This window comes from Electrophorus electricus, chromosome 1 (assembly GCF_041902795.1).
Source record: "Electrophorus electricus isolate QZ-2024a chromosome 1, ASM4190279v1, whole genome shotgun sequence".
NCBI classification, from domain to species: Eukaryota; Metazoa; Chordata; class Actinopteri; order Gymnotiformes; family Gymnotidae; genus Electrophorus; species Electrophorus electricus.
The window spans coordinates 1811728-1822500 of record NC_137497.1 but is presented as its reverse complement, the minus strand read 5'-3'; the positions used below and the strand labels follow the sequence as shown (position 1 = coordinate 1822500).

Here is a 10773-nt window from a genome sequence, read left to right as displayed (position 1 = left end):
CTGGGAAAATTGGCTTTCGAACAGCTGGAAAAAGGAAACCTGATTTTCTATGAGGAAGACTTGAGAAACAGTGGCATTGATGTCAGAGAAATGTCAGTGTATTCAGGATTGTGCATGCAGATCTTCAGCGAGGAGTTTGAGCTACAGCTGGGGAAGGTGTTCAGCTTTGTACATCTGAGTGTTCAGGAGTTTCTGGCTGCTTTATATGTGTTTATTTCCTTCATCTCCACCAACACCAATGTGCTACAACAGCAACACCCTGGATTGCTCAGTTTTTTCAAAACCCCAATGTCTCTCTTCCTCAACAGTGCAGTGGACAAGGCCTTACAGAGTCAAAATGGACACCTGGACCTTTTCCTTCGCTTCCTTCTGGGTCTCTCACAGGAGTCCAATCAGACTCTCTTACGGGGCCTACTGACACAGTCAGGAAGCAGCTCTCACAGCAAAGAGGAAACAATCAAGTACATCAAGGAGAAGATCAGGGAGAATCCCTCTCCAGAGAAATCCATCAATCTGTTCCACTGTCTGAATGAACTGAATGATCATTCTCTAGTGCAGGAAGTCCAAACATACCTGAACAGAGGAGGTAAACGTCATCTCCCTGGAGCCAGACTCTCTCCTGCTCAGTGGTCAGCTCTGGCGTTTGTGTTGCTGAACTCAGAAGAGGAGCTCGATGAGTTTGACCTGAGGAAATATGACCCATCAGAGGAATATCTACTGAGACTGCTGCCAGTGGTCAAAGCATCCAGAAAAGCCATGTGAGTATTTTCATTTAGAGAGGAACAGTGGATGTAGCAATGGATGTTCTTGACTCATAAGATCTTCTGTGAAAAATGAAAAGGAGAGTGATAGAGAACATTAGAGAGAGAGAGAGAGAGAGAAGGATGGAGAGATCCTACATTAAAGCACAAGTAGGTGATTGAAGGCTCCAACACCAGGTGCTTAAGTTAAACCATAAAGTTTCCTATAAAGTTGTAGAACACTGGAATGTACTAACACTGTCTAGTGATTCATTAGTCTAAATGTATTAATGATGGATAAATGATATTTGATATCATGGATAGTTGTGTGTCTGTGTGTTGAGAATGGTCCTACATTTAAAACAGTGGCCAACAGTTTCACACTCTTTGTGAAACAGCCAGAGAAAATGTGCTGCAGTGTAACATAAAGAAGTGGTCAAGTATGAACTATCAGTGTGTATACACGCACACACACACACACACACACACACACACACACACACACACACACACACACACACACACATTTCACACTGATGGCAGTTTTCTAACTTTTTAGAGATATTCAATAGAACTGATGAGGGTGAGTGGACACTTTATAAAGATGTAGGTGTTAATATGACTCCATTTCAAACACTTTATAAAGGTGTGTGTTAATATAACTTCATCTGAAACACTTTATAAAGGCGTAGGTGTTAATATGACTTCATATGAAACATTTTCATTGTTTAAATATTTTGCCAAGGCATTTTGTCATAATCTATTAGCAAATAGTTGTTGTCAATGTACTTTGTGTCATGTTAAACATAATCCAATTCAGCTCTGTGTGATCAGTGTAACATGCAGTGACATTCACAGCTCTGTGTGATCAGTGTAACATGCAGTGAGTCCCCCAGAAGCTAATGCTGTTACTACTGTCACTCACCTAAAACTGTAGCAGGTTACTGATGCTGTTCATATATTGTGGGACCAACATCTGAGACCACTAGTGAAAATGATTGTTTTGCATTTCATACAATGTTTTCTTTATAACTCATATAATCAGCATAATTTGAGTGAACAGTTGAAATTATTTCATGAATTTCAAATGCATGTAAGGACAGTTGTGAAACTGACCATGTCAGTTCTTTTGTACAAAAAGTCAGATGTCCTTGAGCCGACATGCAAGCAGTGCAGGAGAAATGAGTCAAAGTTCTGATCCGACTGAAACAACATGTGAACCGTCCTCTTCTCCCCAGTATTTCACTGCCACACATACAGTTCATGGAGAACAAACTTTGTGAACTCCAGGGATACATTTCATGTCAACAGCAGACATGAGATCATTGCCTCAAACACTGACTGACTGATGGGAGCTGCCTCACACACTGACTGACTGATGGGATCTGCCTCACACACACCTGACTGACTGATGGGGTCTGCCTCACACACACCTGACTGTTCATTCTGCCATAATCAATACTGCAGTGTTTATTCCTCCATAATCAATACTGTGGTGTTTATTCCTCTACAAGCAGACACTGACCTGGAGCTGCAGCACTTGTATGACCCCATTATCAAACAGTAAACCAGGTGTGTGGAGTCTGTGTTCACTGTGCTTGGGGTCTTTAATAAAGCAAACTTGAAGACAGTTCGGGAGAACTTCCAGCACATAATCTGCATCATGAGACAGAGCTACACATTAGGTCACTGTTAATCTCCCTTATGAGAACCTCCACACCCCATTCAGCAAATCAGATCAGTGCTCCGTTCTTCTCCTCACCACCTATGGGCAGAGAATAAAACAGAAAGCCCCAGTTAGTAAGACAATCTACTGCTGGTTGGAACAAATGGATACTATACAGGACTGTTCACACAGCATGGGGCATGTTCCACGATGACCTACTGTCACAGTTTCCTCCTCCTGGTGTCACAGCTCCCACACTGATGCCTTCACATGCTTGTTTTGGTTTCATTCCCCTTGTCTGTAATCCTGCCTGTAATTATGTTCATCTGTGTCTGGTTAGTCTTCATCAGTCTCGGTTATTTAAGCCCTGTGTTCTGTTTTCCAGGCTGTTTGTTTGGTTTTGCATATCATAGTTGCTGCCAATGTTCCTTACTGGTTAATTCCTGAGTCCTGCCTACTTCTGTGCAGTCAACATTTTGTTAATCAGCCTTTTGTCATTTTCTGTTATTTCATCATCTTGTATTTCATCATCCTCTGACTGACCTGCATTTACTCCTTTGCAGACTATCTGACTGTGGTCTCACTGAAAAGTCTTGCAAAGCTCTCACATCAGTTCTACAAACAGAAAACTCCTCACTGAGAGAGCTGGAGATGAATACTAATGACCTGCAGGATTCAGGAGTGGAGCAGCTCTGTGCTGGACTGAAGAGTTCACACTGTAAACTGGAGATTCTCAGGTTACTTTTTGTGACTATTTTTGAATGTAAAAAAGTAGTAAGGTGTGGTGACATTGTAGAGGAATATTTAAAAGGTCAGTGTCCTTTTAGAGGAAGATAAAGATACATGAAGACAGTTCAGTACCCGACACTATTAGAAACAGTTCAGTACCCGACACTCCTAAACACGTGTGTAGAGAGGGGGTGGGGCATAAGGTCCTCTTATAAGCAGGTGTGTAGTTAGAGAGGGGGTGGGGCATAAGGTCCTCATAAGCAGGTGTGTAATTAGAGAGCAGGTGAGTTTCTGTGACTATTTTTGAATGTAAATAAAGAGCCATTTTAAAAGGTCAGTGTCCTTTAAAAAAATAACTACATTATAGTACAGTATTATGCACCAGCAGTTTTAAGATCATTTTTGAACGATTTGTACCTGTTCCCTTTAACACTAGGTATCTGAAAATGTACACATAGCACAATCATCATTCAGGATTCAAATGTTCACTGGTCCCATTTGTCCCACCACTAAGTATGTTCTGCAGGCCTCAACTGGACATTTTTTTGCTAAAATTCTTTGCCAGCCAGAGCTCACACTGTTTGGTTCAGGACCAATATAACTACTGTTTATACACAGTAAACCAGACCTCACACTATTTAGTTCAGGACAATATAACTACTGTTTATACACAGTAAACCAGACCTCATACTGTTTAGTTCAGGACAATATAACTACTGTTTATACACAATAAACCAGACCTCACACTGTTTACTAGTGTAGAGTCCTGGGTGAGGAATGAATGAGACCTCACCATGTCAGTAGTTTATCATAAATGTCTACTAGACCTCCATAAATGTATACTAGACCTCCATACGAGACCTCACCATGTCAGTAGTTTATTATAGATATACACTAGACCTCCATACGAGACCTCACCATGCCAGTAGTTTATTATAAATGTATACTAGACCTCCACACAAGCCCTCACCATGTCAGTAGTTTATTCTAAATGTACACTAGACCTCCATACGAGACCTCACAATGCCAGTAGTTTATTATAAATGTACACTAGACCTCCATACGAGACCTCACCATGTCAGTAGTTTATTATAAAGCACAGGGTGAAGCCTCCGCTACAGTTACCAGACTCTCTAGCTGCCCCATGTAGGCTGATCTGGAACTACATCTCACTCGCTGTCTCTCTCCCTCTCTCCTTTCTGCAGACTGTCTGGTTGTTTGGTCACAGAGGAAGGTTGTTCTTCTCTGGCTTCAGCTCTTAGTTCAAACCCCTCCTACCTGAAGGAACTGGATATGACCTACAACCACCCAGGAGAGTCAGGAGTGAAGCTGCTCTCTGTTAGACTGGAGGATCCCCACTGCAGACTGGAGACACTCAGGTATGGAACTTTATCGTGTGTGCATGCATTATGTGTGTCTGTATGTGCTCGTGTGTGTGTGTGTGTGTGTGTGTGTGTGTGTGAACAACTGAACTGGTGAAGGCCATAGTCATCTGTTCCTTATGTATTTTTGATTGGTCTCATTATTAATAATTAATCCTGTTTGTAGACTCTGCTGTGCAGTAATATATTTGCATTGTCTTTGTTGTCTACTGTTTGGGTTTAGAGTGAGTTGGAGAATCAGTGTTGTAGTAAACTGTATTACTGTGTGTTGTTGTTAGAGTGTTTTAGTAAATTGTACTGCTGTGTGCTGTTATTGTGAGTGTGTTATAGTAAATTCTTCTACAGTGGTGTCTTATGGTGAATGTGTTATATTGAACTGTACTGTAGTGTATTATGGTGAGTATATTATATTGAACTGTACTGTAGAGCGTTATGGCGAGTGTGTTATTTTGAACTGTACTGTAGAGCATTATGGCGAGTGTGTTATTTTGAACTGTACTGTAGTGTGTTATGGTAAGTGTGTCAGTGTTAGCGGGTGGAGCTGTGTAGGCCAGAGGGCGGAGCTACCGTCCTCCTGTCTGATTGGTTGGCTCCTGCTCCCCATCATGATTGACAGGTGTGATTATGGGGAGGAGTCTGGACTCTTTAAAACAGAGAGAGAAACCTGCTGGACAGCATGGTGAGGCCTTTGTGTTGTGTGAGCTCACCCATTTGATGGAGTGACTTTTCATTTCACCTGTGCTTCTGTGTGTGAGTGAGTGAGTGAGAGAGCAAGTGTGTGTGAGTGGTGGAGAAAGGGAGAGAATGAGAAAACAGAAAAAAAAGAAGCAATGATTTAACCCTTGTGTGGTGTTTGGATCTGTGTTTTCAATGTTTACCAAAAGAAAAAATGTTGCAGTTGATTATTATTTCAACCTCAGATTTCATGGCTTTGGGTCATTTCCTGTGAAGAACATGCATCATAACACATTTTTAATGACTTCACCCTGTACACCCCCCTACACAGTTATATTACACAGGTGGTTTTCAGGTCCACTGGACCCACAGGTAATAAAAGTGACCTCCTACATGACCTACTGTTTGTGTTTGTGGGGTGTGTGTGTGTGTGTGCATATGTGTTCATGCACAAGGTCCTACTATTCACAGTCAAGATTGCAACATTGTTATATTTCAAGCTGTCTGATCCTACATTTATGCACATTTTACCCTCCATCTTGTGGGAATCATTCTTTATTTTCACACTCCTCAAAATTGGGGGCAGACTACAACCAATAAATATCTGCATATATGGCTATGCACAGCAGTTGATCAAGATGGCAAAAAGCTTCTCTGCTCAGAAGGCCTTAGAAATTATTTTTTTAACAGTGAGAACATTGGGAAAATAATGAAGAGAAAGAATTTTCTGAATTTTGAAGATAACATTTCTGTCAATCCAGAGTCTGACAATGAGTCTGAAGAGGATAAAACTGAACTTGAACCTCCATCAAAATGAAGAAGTCAACAACCAGCCTCAGAAACCCTTCACCAGCCAGCCACAGGACCAGCCCATCAGCAGCCCCCTGCAGGACCAGCCCAACAGCAGTTAGGACATTATCAGCTAGCATGTAGAGAAATATGGATGTCAAAAAATGGTAAAATTGAATGGTCTCCTGGCCAAAGAAAGAGCTACCCCGCAGGTCTGCCAATGTGATAAAGATGCGACCAGGGCCAACATGGATGGCAGTTACTCACATCCAGGACATAGAGTCTTCTTTTGAACTTTTCATCCCGGATGACATCAAGAAAATTATTCTGGATTGCACCAATTTACAGGGAAGGCGTGCTTTTCGAGAGGGTTGGAAGGACATGGACCAAACCCATTTACGTGCATACCTTGGGCTTCTTATCCTTGCTGGAGTTTTCTGATCCAAAGGGGAATCCACAGAATCCCTGTGGGATGCAGAAACTGGCAGAGACCTGTTCTGTGCCACAATGTCTCTAGAAAACTTTTAAATAATTTCCAGGATTATCTGCTTTGATAACTGAGATGACAGACCTAGCTCGGTGGCAGAGAGACAAGCTAGCTGCCATCAGAACAGTATGGGACAAGTGGGTGCACTGCCTGCCCCTGTTTTACAACCCTGGCCCTAATGTCACTGTTGATGAGCAGCTGGTGCCATTTAGGGGCCACTGCCCCTTCAGGCAATACATACCATCTAAACCCGCAAAATACGGAATCAAGATCTGGGCTGCCTGTGGTGCTGTGTCATCATATGCATGGAACAATACACATGCATCAAGTGCAGGAAATACATATGCAACACAGAGAAAAGCTCTGCGCAACATGTGTTTTATAGGATGGCATTGTCTCATGTGGACTAGGTCTAAATAAACATGTTTTTCCACCCATATGCTGAAATTGAATTTTCCTTTTTTCTTTTTTTACATTTTATTTACGTTATCACATAATCGGATTGTGTGTATGTATGTGTGTGTGTGTATGAGAGAGAGAAAACACTATTATCCGTGTGTGTGTGTGTGTTTAGGTATGTGAGTTTGTGTGTGTGAGACAGAACTTGTCTGCATGTGTGTGAGAGAAAGAGGACTATTATCTGTGTTTTTTGTGTGTGAGAGCGAGAAAGAAAGAGACAGAACTATTATCTGTGTGTGTGTGTGTGTGTGTGAGAGAGAGAGAGACAGAAATATTATCTGTGTGTGTGTGTGAGAGAGAGAGACAGAAATATTATCTGTGTTTGGTTGTGTGAGAGAGAGACAGAACTACTATCTCTGTGTGTGGGTGTGAGAGAGAGAGAGAGAGAGAGAGAGAGAGAAAGAGAGAGAGAAATATTATCGATGTGTGTGCGACAGAGACAGACAAAACTATTAAGCGTGTGTGTGTGTTTCTTTAGGGTGGAGCATGCAGGGAAGATCAGAACCAAACCAGGTCTAAGAAAATGTAAGAAGCAAATGTTATGTACACACACACACACACACACACACACACACACACACAAAGTATGTGTGCCCTCTAATGTCTCTTCTTGTGTGCAGATGCATGTGATCTTACACTGGACCCAAACACAGCACACACACGTCTGTCTCTGTCTGAGGGGAACAGAAAGGTGAAGTTTGTGGAGGAGCAGCAGTCGTATCCTGATCATCCAGAGCGATTTGATGTCTTGTATCAGGCTCTGTGTAGAGAGAGTCTGACTGGACGCTGTTACTGGGAGGTTGAGAGGAGTGGGTGGGGGGGAGGGGCAGTTATATCAGTGACATATAAAGGAATCAGCAGGAAAGGAGACAGTAGTGACTGTAGGTTTGGATGTAATATGAAGTCCTGGAGTCTGTGCTGCTATAATAACAGACACTCTGTCAGTCACAATAATAACTACACTGTCATCTCTGCCCCCTGCAGCTCTAACAGAGTAGGAGTGTATCTGGACTGGGCTGCAGGCACTCTGTCCTTCTACAGCGTCTCTCACACACACACACTCACACACTTACACACACTCCACTCCACATTCACTGAGCCCCTCTATGCTGGGTTTGGGGTTTGGGGTTCTCGCTCGTCAGTGTGTGTGTGTGTGAGCTAGAATAGCCTCCTGTGTCCTGGAGAACACCTGAGTCTGCAGGGAAACACACACAGACACAGACACACACAGACACACACAGACACACACAGACACTCAGGGATTGTTTGATCAGCCTTTACTGATGTGATTTAATGATGGTGAACATGGAAATAATTTTATTTAGTGAGAACCTGCAGGGGAAGAGACATTTACTGTAAGTATGTGAGATTAAATATTGTTCTTATAATATGTTACTAGAGTTTAAGTTTAGTGTTTATCTGGCCAGGAGAGTTTGTATATTGTAACTAAGTGGGTAAAACAAAAGTAGATTAAGAGAAAAATGAACTTACCTGTGATTATTTTTGTGGAGAGTCTTCTATGTTGATTTGGAGGGAAAAGAAACCATATCCTGGGTTGAAGGGGACTTTTATGGGGAATTGTACTGCCTAAACACAGGAAGTGATGTCACATAATTTCCTGATTTTCCCTGTATAAGTTTCTAAGGGAAAATTCAGTAGAGTGGTGTTTTGAAATTGATTGATGTTGGAGAATTTATGATTGCTGAATTTTTTCTGCTTGACCTTGTAAATGCTAAATTCTACTTTTTTGAATATTTGTCTTTGTTTTTGATTTGATGTGGTTTTTCTTTTGCACTGGAGCACTGGGAGCCAATAAACACCTTTCAATAAACATCTCTCTCTCTTTCACACACACATTACACATCTTTCTCTTTCTTTCACACACACACACACACACAGACACACACACACACACACACACACACACACACTACACCTCTCTATCTCTCTCACACACTCTACACATCTGTCTCTTTCTCTCTCTCTCACACACACACACACACTACACCTCTCTCTCTCTCTCTCTCTCTCTCTCTCTCTCACACAGACACACACACCACCTCTCTATCTCTCTCTCTCACACACACACACTACACATCTGTCTCTTTCTCACACACACACACACCGCCTCACACACACACACACTACACTTCTCTCTCTCCATTACTGCATGAAACGGCGTGTTTGAGTTTGGACTAGTGGGCTGACGGTTCCAAATACAGCAACGGGAGGTATTTCTATGCATGTGAAAGAGTGTAGTGCATGTGCGTATGTGTGTGTGCAAGCATGTACACACATCTCAAGCTACTCACTTTAGCTGGCAGGACACTGAGTTGACCTGGTGGCCACCCAATGTTTCCTACTCTACTGCTCAGAGATCCATGAGAACACTTTTATAGATTGACTGGACATATAAATGTTGTTACTTGTTAGCACGCTTGTGCCAATACCTTATTTGCGTGGCTTGATGATTCAGAACACGATCATTTCTGTGTTTAAACAATGCATCAATAAATAAAAATATGTTTTAATATATCGCAAAGGTTGTAAGTTGTTGTTAATGGTTGTAATTTAGAATTTAGAACATATAAGCTACTTCATCTAAAGTCACTTTCACTGATGCCAACAAGCTCAGTGTTGATGAGAGAGAGGAATACTCTCTCCATCTAGTGGCCATAATGTGTATTACGTTAAACTCTTTTTATTCCGCATTTCCTCACACTTAATACATAAGTCTCAAACACTTAATACACAACTCCCAATAGTCTGTATGTCCTGATTTCCTGAGACAGAGAGAAAGATCTATTGGCCATATCATGTATTGCAGTTGCAACATTTATATCATATTTCCTCATGCTTAATCCATATCTTAAATGTTTCCTGAGAGAGAGAGAGAGAGAGAGAGAGAGAGAGAGAGAGAGAGAGGAGCAGTGTGAAGAGCTGTGAGTTGTTAGTCTGTGTTGTGTGAAAAGCAGTGAGTTGTTGTGTTAGTCTGTGTTGTGTGAAGAGCTGTGTGCATATTTTAGTAAGTGTAGACACAACAGTAGTAAATGTAATTGATTTATTATTTGTTATTATTTATTAGCTAAATATATGCAGGTGACTTACTGTGTTGTCTTAAGATTAATATGATAAGTGAACTTTGATGGCAAAGTTATAGGTTAGTTCATTATATAACATAATGTAATATTGAATATAGTCTGATAATGTGCTCTCAGTGTACTAACTAGAGTAAGTGAGTTATAGGTTAGTTCATTATATAACATAATGTAATATTGAATATAGTCTGATAATGTGCTCTCAGTGTACTAACTAGAGTAAGTGAGTTATAGGTTAGTTCATTATGTAACATAATGTAATATTGAATATAGTCTGATAATGTGCTCTCAGTGTACTAACTAGAGTAAGTGAGTTATAGGTTAGTTCATTATGTAACATAATGTAATATTGTATATAGTCTGATAATGTGCTCTCAGTGTACTAACTAGATTAAGTGAGTTATAGGCTAGTTCATTATGTAACATAATGTAATACTGAATATAATCTGATAATGTGCTCTCAGTGTACTAACTAGAGTAAGTGAGTTATAGGTTAGTTCATTATGTAACATAATGTAATATTGAATATATAGCCTGATAATGTGCTCTCAGTGTACTAACTAGAGTAAGTGAGTTATAGGTTAGTTCATTATGTAACATAATGTAATATTGAATATAGTCTGATAATGTGCTCTCAGTGTACTAACTAGATTAATTGAGCTCCTTTATGTTTTCTTCTTGGAGGCAGTACAGAAGTTTGGCTTTCCACTAAAGTCTGATCAACAAATAGATGTGGCTCACCCTGGTA

The 10773-nt window shown here is 40.9% G+C and overlaps 2 protein-coding genes across 4 annotated transcripts in view; one reads left to right on the top strand and one right to left on the bottom strand.

The window, feature by feature from the left end:
* Nucleotides 1-8758, top strand: part of LOC113568809 (NLR family CARD domain-containing protein 3-like) — a 17887-nt gene extending 9129 nt beyond the window's left edge. For 2 of the 4 annotated variants that reach the window (XM_081711830.1, XM_081711885.1), the window contains 5 exons: nucleotides 1-758; nucleotides 2970-3143; nucleotides 4341-4514; nucleotides 7406-7452; nucleotides 7548-8758. The exon at nucleotides 1-758 is cut by the window's left edge and continues 1031 nt beyond it. In XM_081711830.1, coding sequence (XP_081567956.1) covers nucleotides 1-758; nucleotides 2970-3143; nucleotides 4341-4514; nucleotides 7406-7452; nucleotides 7548-8089 — 1695 coding nt within the window. In that variant the 3' untranslated portion in view covers nucleotides 8090-8758. Of the gene's footprint in view, nucleotides 759-2969; nucleotides 3144-4340; nucleotides 4515-4740; nucleotides 5861-5953; nucleotides 6855-7405; nucleotides 7453-7547 lie in introns of those variants that run through there. The other 2 variants (XM_081711961.1, XM_081711919.1) reach the window with 2 other exon arrangements.
* The window catches only part of LOC145656919 (NACHT, LRR and PYD domains-containing protein 3-like), a 486221-nt gene that overhangs the window by 178834 nt on the left and 296614 nt on the right, over nucleotides 1-10773 (bottom strand).